This window comes from Oenanthe melanoleuca, chromosome 5, assembly GCF_029582105.1.
Source record: "Oenanthe melanoleuca isolate GR-GAL-2019-014 chromosome 5, OMel1.0, whole genome shotgun sequence".
NCBI classification, from domain to species: Eukaryota; Metazoa; Chordata; class Aves; order Passeriformes; family Muscicapidae; genus Oenanthe; species Oenanthe melanoleuca.
In genome coordinates this window covers 9,557,125-9,578,877 of record NC_079339.1, presented here as the reverse complement: position 1 = coordinate 9,578,877, position 21,753 = coordinate 9,557,125, and the positions used below count along the sequence as shown (strand labels likewise).

Below are 21,753 nucleotides of genomic sequence, written 5' to 3'. Positions count from 1 at the left end.
CAAAAGCCAATGAAACCTCTGAGATCATCCAAAGCGAATTGTATGTGGGTGTGTACTGCTGTCAGTAGATGGAGCCTGAGTGAAGCACATCTCTTCCACTCTGTGTTGACATCTGGCAGCCTGTTGTTGATCCCAAATAAAAATGGTTACCTGTTCCTGTGCCTTGGCTGCTCTTTGGGAAACTGGAATAAGGGTGCATCCGTTACAAGGTCTTGGATTATTAGGGATACAGGGGAGGAGCATTTTGCCAGGATTCCCCTACATGAGGCGTGGTGGGTCACATGGCTGGGATTGGGGAGTGCCTACAGTGCAGCTGTGCACAGAGGTCAGAATCAGGGCTCCATGTAGCAGGAATAAAGCCAAGTGTTCGGTCTTATGGCAGAGAAATGTTCTGAGAGCTACACAACAGAGATACTTGCTGTAAAAGTTGTTTCCTCTCCATTCTGCCCCTGGAGTTGGGGGCCCAGTTTTGTCAGAGCCACTAAAGACAAAGCTCCACGAGGAATAATTTGTTCCCACCACTTAATGAGGTTTATGTGCTGTCCCTGTGCCACACCAGCAGACTGCCCCCCTTTGGTGGAGCAGCCACGTCACTGTCTGATTAGGAACGGCGAGTAATGCAGCAACACACACACGACTTCTTCAAAGCAGAAGGAAGAAGCAATTTATTGGAAAGTTATGGCATTTATATAAGATAGATCGTACAAAACAAAGTAGAAAAGACTCATTGGTCCAAGAAGGCAACACCTCTTTGAAAACATGCTTTCTTGCAAAACATCACGAGACACACAGCTTGGTCAACAACAGGTGTTTAATCTGTGTTATTCTTTCTTCCTTCTCTTGTTTGTCTCTGAGAAAAATCCCCAGCTGGGGAAAGGTCTGAGCTGGAGCTGAGAAAGCCAACAGCCTGGGAAAAATCCAGGTTGGATTTTTCCACGAGCCTTCAGCAGTGAGCACACAGCCACACCAGCTTTTCTGTAAAACCAGTGGATTTTGGAGAGCAGCTCTAAAATAAAGATCTTCAGCTGCAATCCTGTGCTGTGCTATGCAGCCCTGCCCAGCCCATCCTGCTCTGGCATTTTTCATCATCTGTGATGGACCTGACATCTGCAAAAGGAGCTGTTCCCACTCAAATGCACACCTAAGCACCATTCCCTTACTGAAAAGCTGAACAAACCTCACCAGTTGTTCATTTTGGTCCATAGGAGGTCTCTGCTCAGAAAGATTCCTTTTGGCATACTTTTGGAAGGAGTGTTGATGGCCTGGATTTCATTAAGCCACCTGGCTAAAGTACAGCATCCGAGAACTTCTTGAAATCAGAAAGAATTTTAAAACATCAATGAGAGCAGAGGTCCCTTGGAAACTTCAGGAAGCTGCTGAGATTCAAATAGTTGAACATTTCCTGATGTGTAATCTGGAAGGAGATTCTGGGAAGCATCTCTACAAGGAGCAGCCACCAGTAGAAGGAGATATGTTTTCCCTACAAAGTTTCTGGGCATTCCCTGGACTGCAAGTGAACCTTGTCACTGCTAGGATCTACTTGCTCACCTTGTGGGATACAGACCCCATCTCTGGCACATCAGAAACCAAATTTCCCCCCTTCCCTGTGGGAGATACTGGAGTACACAGGCAGCTTCCCAAGTACTGGCCTTTGTCCTTCATGCTCAGCTGGGCAAGGGCTTGGTTCTGAGTTCTGAACTGCTTCAAATATATCCTTGTTGCCACAGAGTTTAGGATAGGAAAGATCCAAGGAAACGAGAAGCAGCAAAGATTTATGCGTCATCGTGTTCCATGACTGGTCAATCCTTCAATAAGTCATCCAATGGGGCAAAGAGGCAAAGGTTGAACCACAGCAGTCCACAGCCAGCCGGTGTTTTGTGATGCCATAAAGTGGTGAATGCAGACAAGGGCACAGGCAGGAACCAGGAGAAGATCAGCTTAGTTGGAAAAACGGACTTTTCAGCAACTGGCAGCTCACCATGGCTATTCCTCACTGGCTCCTCATGTCTGCGCTCTTCCTGCTGCCTCTCTTGGCACAGGTTTCAGCACAGGAACTAGGTAAGCTCTTTCAGGAGCTCCATGTCTCTGAGGAGTGTCTCCCGTGGGAGGGGGTGGCCGTGTTACAGTGGGAGGTTCCTACACTCCAAGACGCCTTTGCTCCACAGCTTGTGACCACAGCTCTCACCCAGCTTCTTCACAATATGAATCCTTGGACAATTTTGCATCTCATTTGTGTGTTTTTCCAGGATGTTCTCTCAGTAACAACCAGCCAAGCGTTCCTGAGAATCAGTCACCTTATGTGGTGACTACCATCCATGTGCAGCCAGGTTTCACCCTAACAATTGATCCCAGCTCCCCCGATGGCCAATTCTTCACCATCGAGGACTCTGAGCTGAGGCTCACAAAGCCTGTGGACTATGAGGTAAGCCTCTAGCTGGCAGGCTGTAAGGGTGGGATGGATAATGCTGGGGTACAATGAGTTTCCACCTGGAGTCTTGAGCTTCCAAGGATTCTTAACCCGTTTCTAAAGGAAATAAGTTACTTCAGTTGTGTGAGTTTGGGAGCCTACATAAAAGATGGAGAGAGAGCATTTATAAGGGCTTAAAGTGACAGGATAAGGGGAAGTGACTTCAAACTGCCAGAGGGCAGGTTAGATGGGATATTGGGAAGAAACTCTTCCCTGTGAGGGTGGTGAGGACCTGACCCAGGTTGCCCAAAGGAGCTGTGGATGCCACATTCCTGGAAGTGTCCCAGGCCAGGTTGGAGAGGGCTTGGAGCAACCTGGGATAGTGGAAGATGTCCCTGCCCATAGCAGGGAGCTTTAAGCTCCTTTCCAACCCAAATCATTCTGGGATTCTGTCATCTTGTGTGAAGCAGAAAGGCAGTATAAAAGGTCATTGTGTTGACTTAGGTTGCTGCTAAATTATTTTAGCTCTCCAGAGTGCTCTGTATACAGCCACAGGCACCCTTAAGTTCACTTTCAATAGAAAAATCCACTTTTACTTGAGCAAAGAGCAACAACCAGAGTTAACACCCTGCAGGTGCCACTGTACTTGCTGCATAGAATGTTTCTGATTTATTCAATTTTAAAAGAAATCTGTTTGATTTTACTTGAGGTGAGAGAGAATGGCAGATTAACTCTGCCAACATCTTAACAGGAATTGCAGGGAGAGTGCCTGGAAGATGGGGCTACTTTGATATCATCATAAACAAGATCCCAGCATTAAGGAAAGACAGGAAAAGTTAGATACACCTGAAAACATGATAAAGCCCCGCAGCGTTTCTGATTCTGCAAAGCACAAATTTGGCTCATTTGCTTTAGCCTGAGTTTGTAGTCTCAGGCTCTTTCTACAGTGGGTGGGTTTGTTTTTCATGCAGGTAGACCCCGTGCTGCTGCTGTACCTGACATGCGAGGGCCCTGCTGGCCAGGTGAGTGCTCTCCCATGGCTGAGCCCTGGGACAAGGCACTGCAGGCAGCACCTGCTTCCCTCTGCTCTTCCTAATCCTCACACTGGCATGGGCAGATGTCCTTCTTTTTGTGGACAGAAACACTGCTCACATAGCCACAGAGAGCACCAAGGCTCTGCCAGTGGGGAGGAGGTGGCAGCAAGCCCAAAATCCTACCCCAGGATGTGGGCTGGCTGCAAACCCCAGCCCCATCCAGCCCCCATCCTTACACCATCCCTTCTGGTCTCCAAAGCAGGATCAGCCCCAACAGTCTATTTCTGTCTTTGTTTTTTTGATTTTCCCATTCTGCAGAATTCTCTCTTGCAAATCATAGTCACCGTTCTGAATGAGAACGACAACAGCCCTGTGTTTGCACAGCCAAACCTCAGCAGGGATGTCCCAGAGGTAAGGGGTTTTTGTAAGGGAAGAGGGCACTGTCCACTGAGTGCTCTGAGACTGAGGAAGGGTCAGCAGGGAGAGGACTTCAATCCCAGTCACACAGACAATAACTACAACAATGTGTTTTTTCAGGATACAAAAGTGGACACAGTCATTGTAGCCCGAGAAGAACTAAGTGCTAGTGATGCTGACCTGGACACCATTTACTATGAGCTCACTACCACAGTGCAGGTGAGCATCCCTGGGGACAAACAGTAGCTCTGGAGAAGCTGGATTCAAAAGATCCTCAGCTTTGAGGAGAAGGTCACTGCATTTAGCTCTCTCAACTTTTACAAAACCCAAACATTGATTTGGTTAGCAGAGCAGAGCCATCAACACTGCAGGTATTGAATTCTCTTATGGCCCACCCTTTTAATGCACTGCACAGATTAAACTTTCATCTAGGATATTCAGAGCCATAATGACTCAGGGAAGTCTTGTTGGAATGATCTGTAAATATATCAGGAGACCTTTGTACCTCAGGGAGCTCAGAATTGCACTGAGTCTGATGGGGAAAAGAGTTCTTGCCCTAATTGCCAACAGCAACACAGGAAATGGGATTGTGCACACAGTTAAACCAATGCCAGCCTGGAGTGCAGTAAACTAAAATCAAAAGGAAATTCAAGAGAAAAACCAAATGTATGTTTGCATTGAAAACATGAGAGAGCAGACAGTGCCTTGTTACCTCTAAATCCCCAGAGAATTTAAGTTTCTGTGAACAGAAACCACCAGTTTTTCAGCTCTGGGATCGGACTTTGCATTCAAATTGGTGCAAATCCAGAGAGATTTAGAAATTCAGAGGCATACAATTAAATGAGAACCAAAGCAAGAAGGTTATAGAGTAAAATGCAACACATGACACTTCAACTCAACTTTACAGTTTCTTTCAAAGTCCAGCTGTGTTAGGCTAGGGCAGGTGATCCTGTCAGCTCTCAAAGGCTGAGCCTTTGACATTTTTTGTGCATGGAAGTGAGATTGCTTGGCTATTAGGGACCCAAAATCAAGGATTGTTGGCAACTTGCTAAATGTAGGAAATAAATTAGGTGATAGATTTCATCCAGAAACTGCAGTGCAGGTGGGCACTCAAAGCAGGAAGTCTGGGAGAGGAAATTCACAAGAACAAACCTTTCTGTCAAGCCAGGCAACTCCAGTGTGCAGTAAGTAGATCAGACATTCCCACATTCCAGGTCCCCGAGATTAAAGGTCCAGTTGAGATGACAAAGGCAGCAATGAGCAGGATTTGGAATGTGTCTGTGATTGAGTCTGCTATAGGATTTTTCTTTTTCCTTTGCCAGGACACAGATGGTTATTTTGCCATAAGAGGAGTTAATAACCCAGAACTTTATTTACAAAAAGCATTGGACTATGACAAATTTAATTCAACAACGTTGCTCTTGTATGCAAGGGTAAGTGGTTTGAGAGGAACAGACTGCCTCATTTGCATGCTTCCTTTTACCTGAAGGATGAGTGTGGATGGGACATCTCTGGGATAACAGGAGGGAAGGTGGGGACTGGGGGGCAGGGGGTGCATTCAGAGCAGCCTTTCCCTCTCTATAACTCCAGTGACAGACCTGCAGTCAGCTCACCTTTGCCAGCAGAACAAGATAGCCTATTGCTTTAGCTGCTCTCACATAAATTGCCAATTAAACAGAATGGCTAAAGGGCCTAAGGCCACTGCTTTTGGCAGATGGGCCCCTGTTTTGGCAATGAAACTTGTGTCTCACGACTGTGCTTTGCCTTGGGGGCAGGACATGCCTATGACCAGCCCAGACCCCAGCAACACCACCCACACGGCCACTGCAACAATAACCATCACCATCCAGCAGAGTGACACCCGGGCACCCTGGTTCCTGCCCTGCACCCAGCTCCACAATGACAAGAGCGTCTGCATCAGCAGCCCCTACTCCGGCAGGGTCAACATCTCTGAGATGTCGGTGAGCAGCAGGCTCAGACAGTGCCCCTGGTGCCATTGCCAGTGGGAAGCACTGAATCATCTCCATGAGCTTCTGCTGGTCTCCAGCCTTCATCATCTCCCCACCCCAAGCAGCACTGCTTCTTTGTGCTCCTACAGCACATTGCAGGAGAGGCCAGAGCTGCAACAGCAGCTCAAGGCTGTCTCCCTCCGCCCTGCCACAGACACCTCCCAGCAATAAATCCCGTTCTGCCCAGGCACAGAGCTGTGCTGGGCTGGCAGAGCTGCAGTTGCTGATCTGGCCCTGGCTTGTGGGTGATTGTTTGCCTTGCTGTTGCAGACGCAGCCACTCCTCCTGGAGCCAGGACCCATCTATGCTGTTGACCCTGACTACACCATCAGCGACAGGATCGTGTACAGCATTGTTGGGGGTGAGTAAACCTTGCCACCTTCCACAAGGGACATTGCTCATGTGTCCTCTGGTACCTGCCAAGAGCACATGAGGGAGGGCCTGGGATTTGCCCCTCTGTTTCTGCCACACAGACATATCTAGAACACTGTTGATTAAGTAGAAGAAACAGACTGTACAGAAAGGAAGGACAAAAAAAGAATTACAGTTCCACATACCAATCTCAATGAAATCAGTTTCAAAAATACTTTGTTGTTTTGGGGGGTTTTTTGTGAGATGAAACATGTTTTATCTTTAAGCTTTTAGATGTGATTTTGTCAGTCTGGTCATGCTACTTTCATGCAGTCTTTGAGCTGTATCTAAAATTCCCACATTATCAGCCTAATTTCTATTCCTTGCTCAGAATTATGTTTTTACTCCCAGCACATTGCCACTATCTCATCTGCCCTGTTTCAGTCTTGATTCCAAAATGATCAAGCCAAAAGTCACATTGGTCAGCTGGAGTGTTCCTCTCCCTTTACCTTTTATGCCTCATGGCACCACAGTTGTGAATATCCTCCTGATATCAAATGTATTAAAGAACATTAAATTCCACTGGCATTTGGATAGAGTTTGGCCTCCCTCCCCACAGTCAGTGACTCAGATCCTTGTCAAGAGTGAAAGCCCACAGTGTCTCAGGGTGAGAAATAGAACTAACAACTCTGCTTATCTTACAACATGTATCCAACATAGGTACTTTTATGATTCCCACAAATGTAGGAATCTGGTTTCTACTTGTACATAAATACAAGGTTTGTGTCCAGACTCCCTTTGTAGAGTAGATCAGTAGAGGCAAATAAGTATTCCCAGAGCAGACTAGGAACTGGATGGAGATTTTCAATCCTCAAATTGCACCAGAGGCTCTGGGCATTTATCATGCTTTAGACTGGCAATCTGTGGGCCTAGGCACTGGAAATGTAAAGTTTTATTGTCCTACCTCATTTAATCGGGTTCACACACATCTAATGTGTCCCTCTGCATCCCTGGCCAGAACTCCAAGTTTTTGGAGCAGCCAGGCAGGCAAGGAAAGCAGCATTTCCTTGAGGTTATTTTCACTAAGACATGGAAGAATGAGTCTGTGAGCTCCAGGTCACTTTGTGAAGGAATCTGATGGTTAATGGCCTTTGCATTTTCTCTAGGGAATACAGACGAAGTGTTCTCAGTGGATGCAGACACGGGGAATCTAACCATGAAAAAAATAGTGACTTCCCCAGATTCCTTTCTGTTGCAAGTTATGGTAAGTGATGACATTACAGCCAGCCCAGCTGGATTTCCAGGAAGCAGCAGCATGGGTGCAACAGGAGTCAATGACCTTAAAAACAACTCACTCACTTTCTTTGGAAGGGCCCAGTGTTTGACCTGTGTCTTGCACCAGCCCACATGCAAAGCTCCTGAAGCAGTTGAGAGTTTCCCCTCAGGTGTGGGTAGAGACAGCAAAGGAAATCCACCCTGGGCACATTATGCTGAGCTGGGAATTGCAATGGGCTTTGGATCGAGCCAATGCTTCTGTCTCATCAGGGCCAGGAGAAGTCTGGCATCTCTCTCTCTCCCTTTCTCTCCAGGCCACCCAGGTCAGCAATATAAGGAAATACTCTGTAGCCACTGTAGAGATCAAGGTCATCAATAAGAGCAATTTCCCACCCTACTTCGAGAAGGAGGTCTACAATGGGATGGTGCTTGTTGGGCTGCCCCAGAGAAGCTTCGTCTACCAAGCTGGAGATCCTTCCACCCCCCTGGTGATAACAGCATTGGATCAGGATTTCCCTGATGTAAGAAATTGAAAGGACTCTATCTTCTGTCTCCCTGCTTCAGGCTTAAAGCAGGATCAGTAAACACAAGAGAGGGGAGGTGGGGAGAGGCAAACACATGTTGTCCTCTAGTGTTCCATGCTCTCTTCCCTTGGAAATTCCACAGATACCATACTTATGGTGTGGTGTAATGGGGAGAAGCTGCTGGACTCCTCTTTTCCAAAGCCAGTCCCACACAGATCACTTGCATAGGTGTGTTTTGCCTGGGCAAGTACTAAAGTTGCCAACACAAGCTGGGTTAAGACTTGGGTTTTTTTTAATGTTTTGTGATACATTCTGGGCCTCTAAACAACAGGGTGAACACAGTTGAGTTCAGTCTTTCTCCCTGCTCAGCCCAGGTTTATTTATTACTCTCCACACCTGCTCATACCTCAGGTGTTTTGGACAAATCCTGCCAAGGGGTTGTTGGGAAGATGCATGTGAAGCACAGTGTGGTTTGCTCACCCACTCTCTGGCCTTTCAGAAAATCAACCCCAACATCGAGTACTATCTCAAAAACAGCACTGATTTCATCACAACAAAGGATGGGCTCATCCTAACCAACACTGTGCTGGAGTCCCCAGGAACTGTGACCATCCAGGTAGGGCACCTCCCTTGGGTATTTTGTCAGGGGTGTGGAAAGGAGGAATTCAAATCTTCTTTCCTTCTCAAAGGAAGCAGTCAATAACTTTAGACTTCAAGAAGCTGGAGGTTCCCTTTGTCCACGTGCCTGCCCAAGGCTTGCCTGGCACAGTGTGAACCATCCTGGCCACAGCACTTCTGGAGCTCCATGGGCAGAGAGGTGCCAACACCTGCTGCTGCTGCCCCAGGCTGCCTCACAGCCTGTGCTCTGCACTGTGCTGGGAACTGAACACGGGGCAGGGACATGGTTCTGCTCATCCACCCCCAGGGCAGGGAGTCTTCAGAGCTCTTGTTCCCCTGTGACCAGGCTCTCCAGCCACACTGAACAGCTGTGGTGAGGATAGGGACAAAGTGCTTTCTCCTCAAAGGGCCCCTCACAGACCATCAGAGCGAGTTGGAGGTCTGGGAGTCCCTAAGCCATCTCTTTCCCATGTTCCCATAGGCTGTTGGAAAAGATGTGTTGAGCCTGGAGGAGGCAAGCACCATAATTGTGGTGGAAGTCATCCTTGCCACAGGTAGGCTGGGAGTCTGTGTTTTCTGCTCTGGGGAGTCATCTCTATTTCTGTGACAAACTGGCCATGATGGGTCACCTGCTGAAGTCTGTGGGCCTAGGCTGAGGCCAACGCCAACCCTACAGGAAAACACCCCAACAACATCCTCACACCATAGTCACCACATGCCTTGAAAAGCCTCCTGACACTAAGTGGTGCTGTCTTGGAGTGTCTTTTCTTGTTCCAAAGCTAGATCTGGGGTTGGTTCACACTGGGAAATAACCCAGAATGTCTTATCATGGCAAAGGAGACCTTGGTACATCATTGGTCCTTTTCAGCCAAACAGAGAAATCTGCAATGTTCTTGCCTGTCTTAGGCAGAGAAGAGGGCACACCCCAAAACCAGGTTTGCCCATGAGCCAAGGCATTTCTACTGAGGTCAGGTTGGAGTCTTTTCACCAGGATCTATGGTCTTACAGGAGAAACAGCCCATGAGTAATAGGAGAGACATGAGGCTCCGTACATAACCCTCCAGCTACTGTTTAACTTTGTTGATGTAAAAACAGCTCACACTGCATACTGCTGAGAAATGACTCTTAGATTGGTCTTAAAAGTAAATTAGGATTGAAGTTCATAAAACTTCTTATGCTTTGAGTTAGGAGGAACCAATAGCAATGAGTTTTTATCTCAGGGTAGGCAGACAACGCCCCGACTCCACAGGATGATGTGCGATTGAAGTTCCATCACTTCATCCTCACCACCACTGTGGTTTCTGGGTGTAAATTTGGGTTCCCTAAAGGTAGTGTCACTTCACAGCTAAAAACCACTGGAAATCCCATTTAAGGTTGCAGCCCAGCATAAAATAGTCCATGTGTGAGCTCACAAAGTTACAAATGCTCCAAGCATGTACCAACACTTCTGGGCAACTTTGAAATGTTGCCCTTGCTGCTTAAGCCACACAAAGCAATGGTGCTGTTCAATATGCAGAACTACACGGCTCTGTGACTCACTGTGGGCTGTGGCTCCCCAGGAGACAGGACTAAGCAGCAAAACTCACTGAGGCCCTAAATCCTTGCCAAGGTGTTAATGATAAACTGAGGGTGGAATCAAATGCGGTGGGAATACTCCAATTCCATTATCGTAAACAGGTCAGCAGGGGAACAAAACTTTGTTTCATTAATCCTTAATGAGAGCCATTTACAGTACAAAACTAAGCTGAAAAACTTCAAGAGTCCCATCACCACCATGCAAAGCTGAGAATGGTACTGGCTTTCCACTCTGCTGTCAATCTCTGTACAAATACCTGACACTGACCAGTGGCTGGAAGCAGAAGGTGCCCCTGAGCAGACTGAGCAATATTGCTACAGCTACAAAAGGGCAGGAAAGGTTTTCTTGTCCTGGGGACTTTCTAATGCTTTTCCTATTTCCTGTTCCCTTTTTTGTTGCTTTTTTTGGTGTGCTTGTCTGTATCGGAGGGGATGTTCCAGATGAAAGGAAGCTTTACATTTTCACACATGGATGTACAATCAAACCTCATTTTTGCACTGTGGTGTAAAAGGGTGAAGTGGGAAAGTCAAAGAACTAAATAGTTTTACTCCATCTGCTTGCCTGATGCAATCAGGTATTTATTAACTTAGTTAAATCACAGGGTAAAAGTCGCTGTCCTGTAAATGGCTGCTATTTCCACCTCATTGGATTTATTGGAAATGACAATATTCTGTGTAATAAAAACAGAAGCCCTTTGCTTTTAGGACAGGAAAAAAAAAAGGTTTTCTGTGGTATCAGATACATGACTGTCACATTCTGCAGCACAGGATACTTCCTTGACTTTCAAAAATTGGGTGGAGCTTCTCCCACAGTGAAGGGTTGTGCTGGAAAATGCTGCCTGCCAGTTTTAGGCTTTGTAACACTGGTTTGCTTTCCTTGCAGCTGTAACCCCCTCTGACAAGATGTACTCTGCTCAGGACATGGCTATCTTGGGGGGTGTATTAGCAGCACTGCTGTTAATTGCCTTACTCTTCATTGGAGTGCTGCTATGGAAATCCAGTAGATGGTATGGAAAACCTGTGAAATCCCTGATGAAGAAAAGGGTAAGTGCTTTGTCTGTACCTGAACTTCTAAGAGTTAGAAAGTGGGCTCTGAGGAAGCTTTGAAGTATGGATGGGCTGCCCAAGTACCACACATTCGTGTGAAGGTGGTGAATCACTCCCAAGATGAAGTTTACAGAGGTGGCATCACTTTGGTGCCATTTGTTGCTGTTCTTTCTGCCCCTGAGGCTGGAGCTGTGTGGTGGATGATGAGCAGAGATGGTAAGGAGAGCACCATGGAGCATAAAATCTAGGGGCAGTCTCTGAAAAACACCTGTCTGTGGTATAAACCACTGTTCATTCTCCATAGTCAAAGGAGAAAAGAGTTCCTTCATATCTGATCCCAAAGCCTGGGCTCAGACACTTGTCTGCACTTGAGCTATTTAATTTTGGACCTCTCAGGTTCCTGGCAGATTGGTCACTGGGAAGTTTAGGGTGTAATTTGTCTGACCAGATGTTGGTCTGTGCCATAGGCTGGGCGTGCCAGGAGCCTAGACCTGAGCGCAGAGCACACAGCTCAGGTGGGTAACAGAAGTCCTTCACCCTGAGTGAGGGAAATCCCACTGCAGAATGGAGTGGGTACAAATCACCACGTGTGTGGGGCTGGTGCTCAGCCCTCCTGGAGAACAAGCCCATTTATCTGAGAAAACTCCAAAAATGGAACCAATAAAAAATGTCTCTTCCAGGGATCTGCATCTTTCCCTAGTTTCAAATAGGTCTAACTGCAAACCAAGCTGAACTTTCCTGAGCAGGAGCTCAGTCACTGCAGCCACCCCTTCCCTCCTGCCCCCCAGTTCTTTTCCTGTCACTACACTCACAATGTGTCTCTCCTCTTGTAGCTCTCCAAGGAAATCTATGGGGGTTACCAGAACGAATATTACCAGGAAGATGTGAGCACCAAGCAGTACGAGACATCAGAAACAAGCAGTGTTCAGGAAGAGACTCCTGTGCCAGAGCAGCCAGCACTTGCCCTGCACTCTTCCAGTGCAGAGGAAACAGAGAGTCTCCCAAAGGGCTCCATAGCTTCCACTGTCATCTTTGACCAGGAAGAGGAAGTGGGAGAAAAGGAAGAAGAGGCTGGACAGGAGAAAGAAGTGAAGTCAATCCTCAAAACAGACAGGCACGTGGCAGATGATGGCTACAAAGCTGTGTGGTTTAAGACTGATGTGGACCCCGAGGCTGGAGAGAGGGTTGAAGTGATTGAGGACAATGCAGCAGATGATGATGATGATGATGATGACAGTGACCAAGATCTGCAGAAGAATGAGGAGGAGGAGGAGGAAGAAGGTTCTGACACGGATGGTCACCACCGAGGGCTGGGAGAGTCCTTTGCCTCAGCGAGCTCGTCACCCCCAGCAGAAGAGGTGACAGTCAACATGTCTCACACTGGTGCAGGGACATATGACACTGAGATATAACAGAAATTGGGTACATACCCCCAAAAATGGGGCAATCTCAGCTTCTCTGCTGACATGAAGCCCATCTTTCTGCTCAGGGAGAAACTGGAATGCAGAAGGGTGAGGTTATCTGTCCTGCTTGTCTGAATGCAGCAAATAAGGCCAGAAGAGATTACAGCTAATTTTACTCTTTAGTGAGACCTTGGAATATCACTTAGGATTTTCAGGGTGAAGCATTTCATCTTTCCACCTTCCTGCCTGTTCCCTCTGGGTCTCTTGACATCACCTTTCCTAACCTGGCTGTGGGTACAGCAGAGCTGAAGCTGCCCTGGCCTGGCCGCAGCGAGCCCAGCTCACAGGAGCAGCTGAGTTGCACTGTCCAGTGTTGTTTGGCTCATCCCTTGAGGATGTTGCAGCAGGGTGTCAGCAAGTCCCTCTGAGCCTGCAGGTGCTCCTGTGACTATGCAGGAGCTGACCTCAAGGCTTGGTTCTGCTCTGTTCTCCCAGCACAAGCAGCTGGAATGTGCCACCAGACCCTTGTCCTGCCAGCCAGGAGGTTCCATGCTGTTCCCTTTGTCACTGGTAAACAAGGACTCATCACATGTTCTTTACTGAAGGACTTTGTCATCAATTTTCTGTGTCATAAACCCACTAATTGTGCAGTACTTTAGCTATCTGCTATCTGTCAGGCAAAAGAGCTTCTGAGAGAGATATTGTCTTCAAGTGCCAAGTCAGCACTCTGTTTCCAGGTAGCAGAGGGAAGGAAATATTTGATGCTCTTGTCTAGGTTTGCACCTACCATCAACCAATCTCTTCCCCCATCTGGGAGCCAAAAGCTGGGCTGGTTTCCACCAGCTGAGAGCATGGCTCTGTGCATTTGCATCTTCTGATCATCAGCACAAGATCTGTGCTGCTCCTGGAGAAAGAAACCAAGGAGTGACTGCTGGATCTGCAGGAACATCAGAGCACATGTGATCCCAGGACATGTCTCTGTCCCAGAGACATGTTCCCATGCTCAGTCCTGCTCTCCTGGACTTCAGGAGCTCTGCTTGTGCTGAAGATCAAGCCCAGGACCTGGGAAGCTTTCCTACTTCCTGCAGCAAAGCTGTTTGCCTGGGAATTACAGTGTGGTAATGGAGGGTGGGGAGTGTGCCCAGTGTTTGCCATATAAAGATTCCCTCCAGCAGCTTTGGGATATGTCCAGGAAGCATTTCCCACAGGACTATGAGAACTCTCTGGCAGCTGCTCACTGCCAACCCAACACCTCTGGCCACCAGCAAGGCTGAGGATCAAGCCTGCCTGTCCCTGAGCTGATGCTGCTCGTGGGAGGGTTGCTGATGTGGGGAGAAGCTGGAGTGCTTCTCCTCTGCTCTGTTTCCTTGTTGGCTGTGCCGTGTGTGGTCCATTCCTGTCAGTGCTCTGCTGTGTGTCTGCCTTCCCTCTACTGCTGTGTACTCTGGATTTCTGCTGGCACACTCATTTATGAGCTCCCTGCAGCTGCAATCTGTGTTCAGCTCTTGGTGCTCCCCTTCCCCTCACCAGGGTGCTTCCCATGCTCTTGGAATGGGACTGGTCCCATCAAACCAGTCTTTGTTTTCTCCCAGGTCTCATCAGTGCACAGGATTTGGTATTTTCCAGGGTTATGGGTGTTTAATTTCAAAGGAGGTGATGTTTGGTAAATACTGTGTCTGTGGAAATAGTGGTTGTTGTGAGGAGAAGAGAAGCACAACAACACAAAAATAAAACTTGGCAGCAGGCAGAGCTCAGCTGCTTCCAGCTATTGCCTGTTAAAGCCTCCAGATCCTGTGTTCTTGACTCCTGTCCTTTGGAAAGAATTAAAGAAAAATGTGTAAGGAGCAAGAAGAAAATGTAACCTTTTAAGTTCAAGTCCATGTGTTCTTGCATTCCATCTGTTTGGGTTGGTTTGTCTGCTGAGGCTGGGAAAGGTGACAGAGTTTTTGTATCCTTGTACAACAATCAGTTCATTTATAAACATCTGCATAAGAAAGAAAAATGTACTGATAGAAATGTTTTTAGAAAATTGGATCAGTTGAAGTGTTTTTTGATGGCAAATAAATATCTAAGTACCTTGAAGATCTCATCCTTACACTCCAGAGACACTCAAGTGCTTTTGGAAGTTTAACTCTACAGGTAGATATAAGAAATCTCTTCCACTCCATCCCCAGTCAAGCTCTGCTTTTATTTCTGTACCAGCTTGGAATGATACTTTTTTAATATTTGTAATACAGAGCTATAAAAAGCTGGTCAGCAAATCTGCAGGGGGTGGAAGAGCAGTTTCAGTGTGGCTGTGGTATGTGTGTGTTTGAGGTTTTACAGGTGGGAGTGGCACAGATGCCAAGGGAGAGGATCCTCACGGCTTTCCAGCTTTGAGCACCCTCTCCTGATGTAACACAGACCTGGCATGTGCCTGTTTCACCTTTCAAGGAAAAGAAGCCTCTCAGCTGCCAGGGGAAATGCTGAAGCTGAATTGAAACCAGAAGGTGCAAGCAGGGAATTGGAAAATCAAGTAAATACAGACATTACACCTGCAGGAAGAAACAGAAACAGACTGAAAAATTCCCAGGTGTATGAAAATTAATTTCTGCTCAAATTCTGTCTCCATTTAGAACTGAATAACCTCATGGATTTAATCAAGTGTCATTGGAATAACTGACAGCAAATGCATCCTTTTGCTTATTTTTTGCTTCTGAGAGAAAAATGCTTCCAGCTTGCCAGAGTGCAGAGGACAGTTGTTGGCTTAGTTTTGAAGGGATGGAAGAGAACTGGAGATATTTATCTTTGTATGTAGGACAGCAGAATGATCTAGCATTTATAAACTTCCAAATGATAAACAGACAGAGATAAAAGACCTGTTTTAACCTGATTCCCCTTGGATATTGAGCAGCCTTAGCTCCAAAAGGGATTCTTTTTCCTTAAAAATAACGAAGTCAATTAAATTTTATTCTGGTTTGTGCACTTTATTTTTTCATGAGTTGGTTGCTGAGTCCTCATGGAAATAAAGCTGACCTCAGCAGTAAATGGAATTTTAAAGAAACAGGATCAACTCCATCAAACAGGTTTTAAGCAAATTATGGTCTTCCCTTTTTATAAATACCTATTTTATCCAATCAGCAATAATAGCAGTTCACCGTCAAATTCCAAGGAACAAATTTTGAGCTATAACAACAACTGAGGCTGCAGAAATGACCCATAAACATTATAAACAATATAAATTGTTTTCCTGTGCTCTTTTTGCACAGAGAGGTGACTGTAATGAAGGACACAGATGGGAGTGTTGGGTTTCCCCTTGGTTTGTGTAAGTTGAGATAAACACTTGTATCATAAGCCTTAATGGAATAGCTGAAACATGTAAGACACCATATTATCCTTGTGCTCTTCTTGGATTTTACATCTTTATGGATGTGTTATGGGTTTTATAGCAGGATAAGTATCCTAACTGTCCAGGTGTAAAAGTAACAGATTTCTTAGGGAGACACAAGGACATGTATTCCTTCTTGCCCCTGTAACACAGAAACAACCACCATCAACACACGGTCACAGTTTGTCTCTCCCATGCATCACAGAGCCTGTGAGTTAAGGGCAGTTGTGAAGAAACAAAACAATCCCTCTTGGCTCATCCAGCTTTCCTTATGAGAGATCTCTCTGTTACTGATCACGTTCCAAATAACAGCAGGAGTCAAACGTGTCACTGCAGATCCCAAAAAGCCCATTGGAGGCAATATCATCGCTCATGCTTCCACCACCAGGTGAGACAAGAGATGGTCACATCCCAGGAGCCTGGGTTGGGAATGTTTTATGGAATTGGCCAAGTGGCTTTTACTTCTGGGGTTTCCATAGTCTGACCATGGCAGGCCCAGCCTGTGCTTCAGCTCAGTGCCACTCTGGGCCCTCAGTCCTCAAGGAAATGAATGTCTCAGGCAGTTCACACAGCTCTGTTTGCTCCTCTGTGGATTAGGATGATTTTCTGTCCCTTCTGACCTGTTCCCTTCCCACTCCCTGCCAAACTGTACCTGCGGAAAGGCCGAGGTCTGTAAGGCCAGGATCTGTAAAAGATTATTTTTAAATACTCTACACTATTTCTCTAGAATTCGATTAAAAAGAATAAAATTGTATCAATGTTGTTTTAATTGGTTCATTTGCATTGGTTAATTAAAGCAAATAATTGAGAAGGGGCTTGAGCACCCCTTGGTTGGAGCTGGCAGCTCTTCTTTATTTTCTCTTCATTCTTTGAATTCAATTATCTTTTAAGCAATTGCTGCAATTAAGAGACACAGTGGGAACAGCATTGCTGCCCTGCTGGATTGGGAAATCCAAGTGCAATTCCTTGGAGAGATTGAGGGGATGGGGAGCTGAGCCTCAGGCTGGGTTTTGGCAGCAGGAATGGGGTGAGGAGGGGAGAGGGAAGATCCCCCAGAACTGGTTACAGTCAATTCTGCTGGGTTTGGGTGCCCCCACCCCAAAAAAGGACCCTGGTTAAAGGGGGCTTGAGGAAGCAGTGGGATGTGCTGGGGGGGCTGTGCTGGAACCCCAAACCCTGGCCAGGGATGGTGGGCAGTGCCAGGTGCACAGGGACACCATGGAGGGGCTGTGCTGGGATCCCCAAATTCCAGACAGGAATGCTGGGCACTGCCAGACCTTTGGGACACTGCCTGACCCAGAGAGATTTCCCATTATGTTCTCTCAGGATCAACACCTGGCAGCTCATTAGAGCCCCACAGGCTGAAAATCCCATGGGAGGAGTTGGAATCCCGGCCCGATCACAGAGAAAACAATCCAGGAGAAGAAATGAGCTGTTCCACAGATTTGTTTTTTCCAATGCGTTTTTAATGTAAGGCAGATCTGCCCGTCCCCACCCCACATCCCATATCCTGTAGCTTTCGAGTTTCTCCATGACAATTCTCTACCCTCGCCGGACAAAAAAACAAACAAAAAAAAACCCACAATAATTGCCCTGGCGCTGCGGGTTCCTGGGGGGTTTGGGGTGTCCGGGGCCGCGGGCGGAGCAGCAGAGCCCGGCTCTGGGCTGTGCCTAAGGCGGGACCCGGAGCTCAGAGACTGGGCTGGTCCTGGCCAGAAGAGCCGCTTGGAGCACCGGAACACTTGGGGCTTTCATTCAAACACCCCAAAACGCAGCACTTAAATCTCTTTTGGTGATGCCCAGACACTGGCTGACTGACCCCGGTTTCAAGACCTCCCAAACACAGGACACGGGCTCTGCTTCGAGCGTCTAAAATGCAGAACTCGATCTCTCTGAGATCCCAAATGCTGTCTCAGGGACCCTGGTCTCAAGCCCCCCAAACCAGGATTTAGTGTCCGTTTCTGTATTTGGCCAAATGACTCAGTTTTGAGCCCCCAAAACGCAGCTCTGGCTCCCATTGTGAGCCCCAGAACTGCTCCAGTCCCTCGGGTTCGGAGCTCCCAGAAGTGCCCCGGGCCATGGCCGGACCCCAGCTGGGCACCAGCAGCAGCTGCCTCACCCCCAGCGGGATGGGGGAGAGACCAGAGACAAAAATCAGCTCAGAGCACTTTAATAATGGAAACCAAGACAAACAAAATAATTTACTATCAGTGACAACACATAATGACAGTGAGAGCAACAAGAGCAGTGATAATAATAGGAGAGAGAGAACCTCCCCCCACACCCCCCCTTTAATATCATAAATCCAAAATGTAATCCAGAGCACCACAAACTCCCAGTGTGGGGGATTTCCATACTCCTGTTATTTTCTCTGTGGTCCATCCTGGAGATCTGTGTGCTAAGGGAGGCACTGGTTGCTCCTCTGGGCAAGGGAAAGGCTCCTGTGCTATTCCCAAAAACTGGAATTAGTGTCCTGGGAGCCCAGTCTGGTCCTTCCAGTGACTGGGGGTCACCCAGAGGGGCTTTACCTACATAAAATGAAGGTGACATCCTGGTCCAGTGCATTTCCAGCAGGATTGAACACTCCTGGCCAAGGTGCCCATGGAAGTTGCACCTGTGACAATCCAGGGGGGATTTTAAGTTGGAGACTTAAAATCAGAAACTCCAATTCTTTTCAGCACCTCTTGCTTAAATGCTTCCCTGCTGGAAGAGCTCAATTAGTATTTTTACTGACCAGATTGCCAAAGCAAGGGAAAAACAATCAGCATTCCCTGAATGCCTCCATCCCTTCCACAGGCATCTGCAACCAGAGGCTGATGGGCAGGAGCCTGCCTGGAACAGGCTCAAGGGGTGGTATTAACTCCATTATTCCCAAGGTTTGAATGATTCTGGCATTATCCCATGTCCCTGAGTGTGCCAGAAACCCAGAGCTCCAGGAGCTGCAGCCAGCTGCAGGCAGGTGTTTTTCCTTCTCAGCTTTTTGGGAATGTGGGTGAAGGTCCCCCTCCCTGTCCAGCTCTAGGAGCTGTCCCTGCCACAGACCCCACACTGATCCTGAGCCCTGTTGGAGCCAATTCCCTTGTCATGGACCACATCCTACAGGAAAATAGGAAAGTGCCCAGTCAGCCCCAGTTCCAGTCAGGAATCTCAAACAGCACTGTGGGGTGTTCCTCTTGCTCTGGAAGGGAAGCTGGGATGAGCACAATTCCCAGGGCCTGTGCAGGGGCTCCCTATGGAACAGCACCTCAGCTTTTAAGTCAAGGGCTTTTCCTGGTGCCCTGGGGCACAGGATGACCCACACAATTGGCCCTCCCTTATTTCTCACACTCACAGACTGAGGCCCTGCTCTTTTTGCCCTCCTTCAGGGGCTGCATCCAGTGAGATTCTTCCCACTTTTCAGCAGACCAGGGGTCATTCTCCAGTGTCTCCAGGAAATTTCCAGAGCTGACCCATTCAGGACAAGGGAAGAACAAAGGTTTTAGCATTTGCCATCTTTAATTTTCCTTTCCCACAACAACTTGCTCTGGCTCTTTTCGTCTCAAAAGGTTCCTCGTCTTTGTTTCAGCCTCAGAGGATTCTGTGAGGAGATTTCACACCCACAAAGCAAGATCCCAAACCCAGAGGGTTGCCCATGAAGGTGGAGCAGAGTTTGCCCCTCCAGTGAATTTCCTCCATGTGCACAACTTAAAAACCATTACACCGCTTCATAATTACCTTGATCTGGTGCTGTAAGAATGAAAAACTGATTTTCTATGTCCAGAGGAAAGAGATTGTCCTGGTCAGGCTGTGAGACCTTAAAGTGCACATTGATCTGGGGGCTGTGACTGGGATTCCAGCAGGGATTGAGCTTTGTGTGTGTGCAAACCCAGCGTGGGATGGGACAGGTTTTCACTGGGAGAAGCTCTTGCTTTATTCTTTGGCAGTTTTTCTCCAGAATATTAAACAAAGAGGGAGGCCTTGTCCTTAATCCAATTACCACAGGGCAGCAAATTACTGTTTCTTGTTTACCAGCTATGAACAAAACTGGGAACAGCACTGACAAGGTTGGGAGCTGCTGCTTCACCACACGGTGTCAGCAACAGAGAGAAAACACAAAATGTGTATCCAGAAACAAGGATAAAATTGGCATCTCCTTTTAATGGGATGTTAAACCACAAATGTTTGCTCTGGTGTGTTTTGGGACAGCAGAGACTCCCTCAAGGCCGTGGGCAAAGCTCCTGTTCCCACCCTCTGCCTCCCAAACCCCTGCTGGGGCTGGACAGGGCAGAGGAAACATCTCGGTTCCTGCTGGCAATTTCCTCCTGTGCCCATAAACCCAGAGAAATCGCGGCTGCCCCATCCCTGGAAGTGTCCAAGGCCAGGCTGGACGGGGCTTGGAGCACCTTGGGCTGTGGATGGAATGGGAGGGGATGGAATGAAATGATCCTTAAGGTCCCTTCCCACTCAAACCATTTGGGGATTCCACGATCTCTCCACGCATTTATTTTGCACCATTTCCTCTCAAATTTCAATTCTCAAATTTAGATCATCCGTTAAAGCAATAATTTTTAAATTATTCCAGGAATTGGAAGGGGAGCCAAATCTATAAGAATCATTCCTATACCCATCAAATCATTATTAACTGGAAGCCCATTCCCTCGTCTCTGTCCCTGTTCTCTTCCCGATCCCGGTCCCGGTGGAGCCGCGGGAAGCGCCCGGAGCGCTCGGGGCTGCAGTACCGGCCGTGGCCACAAGGCGGCAGCACTGAGGTGTAGCGGCCACCGCGCATGCGCAGCGTTTTCAGGGGCGCCAATTAATCCCAGTTTCAGTCAATCCCAAATCCCGGGTATCGGGTGTTCCAGCCGGAGGAGGGAGAAAGAACTCCGCATGAACAGAGCTGTTTCTAGGTCCTTCATACAGATCATCTTGTCTAGCTTTTTCAAGCCCTTTATTGTTTCATTTATATACAGAAAACGTTGTATTTTTTATTTTCAAGCCCTACGGATCCATATATAGAATTCCTTACAGTCTAAAATCCTGTCTATAACACAGCAGATTTATCTTGAAATAAATTAATAGTAATTTTGATATATATATATAAATGAGAATCTTTAAATTTTCTACATATTACTCATAAATGAATTTTCTGGCATTTCAGGGCTATAAACTGCCTTTTTGGGGGGGATTGCGCCTGTTTCCCCTTCATTCCCCACTTCACAGGAGAGATGCCATAGGACTGATGGGAATCTCACCACAGGAAGCAAGGCAGGAAGGGGTTAATTCAGAGCACCACCTCAAAATGCTGGGGGTGAAAACTAACATTCCACTGCCTCCGTGGCACAGTGGGTAGGTTTTAGGTGAGGTGACCACACGGCCTGCACATCCCAGTGCAGATGAGAATCCCTGCACAAGGGTTTTCCAGCTACTCCAGGGCCTTGATCCAACATGAACATCCCCAGTGGTGTTCCTGTTATTCCTTCACCCCCCACTCCTGCCATATCCTGCCCAAAAAACACCTATGGTCCCTCTGCCTCCATCACAGCTGTCACTTCAGCCTCCTCCAAGGCAGAAGTGTCCTGGAAAGAGGAACTTGGGAGCAAAACCAAGGGAAGTGAATCTGTCTATATGGAAAGAGTCACAGAGGAACTTCCTTAACTGTTCATTCCCCAGAACTCGCAGCACCTGCCCTGTGACAATGAAGCCCAGCCTGGTTAGGGCTGGATCAGCATCCTCAGCATCCGTGGCTC

General features: G+C 47.5%; 1 protein-coding gene across 2 annotated transcripts; it reads left to right on the top strand.

Moving 5' to 3' along the window:
- Positions 1 to 1,847: 1,847 nt before the first annotated feature.
- CDHR5 (cadherin related family member 5) lies at positions 1,848 to 16,781 on the top strand. Of its 2 annotated transcripts, XM_056493996.1 has the most exons (14): positions 1,848 to 2,058; positions 2,247 to 2,422; positions 3,379 to 3,429; positions 3,760 to 3,852; positions 3,979 to 4,077; positions 5,181 to 5,291; positions 5,634 to 5,819; positions 6,138 to 6,228; positions 7,385 to 7,482; positions 7,808 to 8,014; positions 8,517 to 8,633; positions 9,117 to 9,189; positions 11,094 to 11,254; positions 12,091 to 16,781. In XM_056493996.1, the coding sequence occupies exons 1-14, from the start codon at positions 1,980 to 1,982 to the stop codon at positions 12,667 to 12,669; spliced, it is 2,121 nt and encodes a 706-aa protein (XP_056349971.1). In that variant the 5' UTR covers positions 1,848 to 1,979; the 3' UTR covers positions 12,670 to 16,781. The 2 variants fall into 2 exon arrangements, with proteins under 2 accessions (XP_056349971.1, XP_056349972.1); XM_056493997.1 differs by lacking the exon at positions 3,379 to 3,429.
- The last annotated feature ends 4,972 nt before the right edge of the window (positions 16,782 to 21,753 follow it).

Coding starts and splice junctions, on each gene's coding strand:
- CDHR5 (XM_056493996.1), top strand. CDS start 1,980: ATGGCTATTCCTCACTGGCTCCTCATGTCTGCGCTCTTCCTGCTGCCT. Junction 2,059..2,246: donor GGTTTCAGCACAGGAACTAG/GTAAGCTCTTTC, acceptor GTGTTTTTCCAG/GATGTTCTCTCAGTAACAAC. Junction 8,634..9,116: donor CAGGAACTGTGACCATCCAG/GTAGGGCACCTC, acceptor ATGTTCCCATAG/GCTGTTGGAAAAGATGTGTT.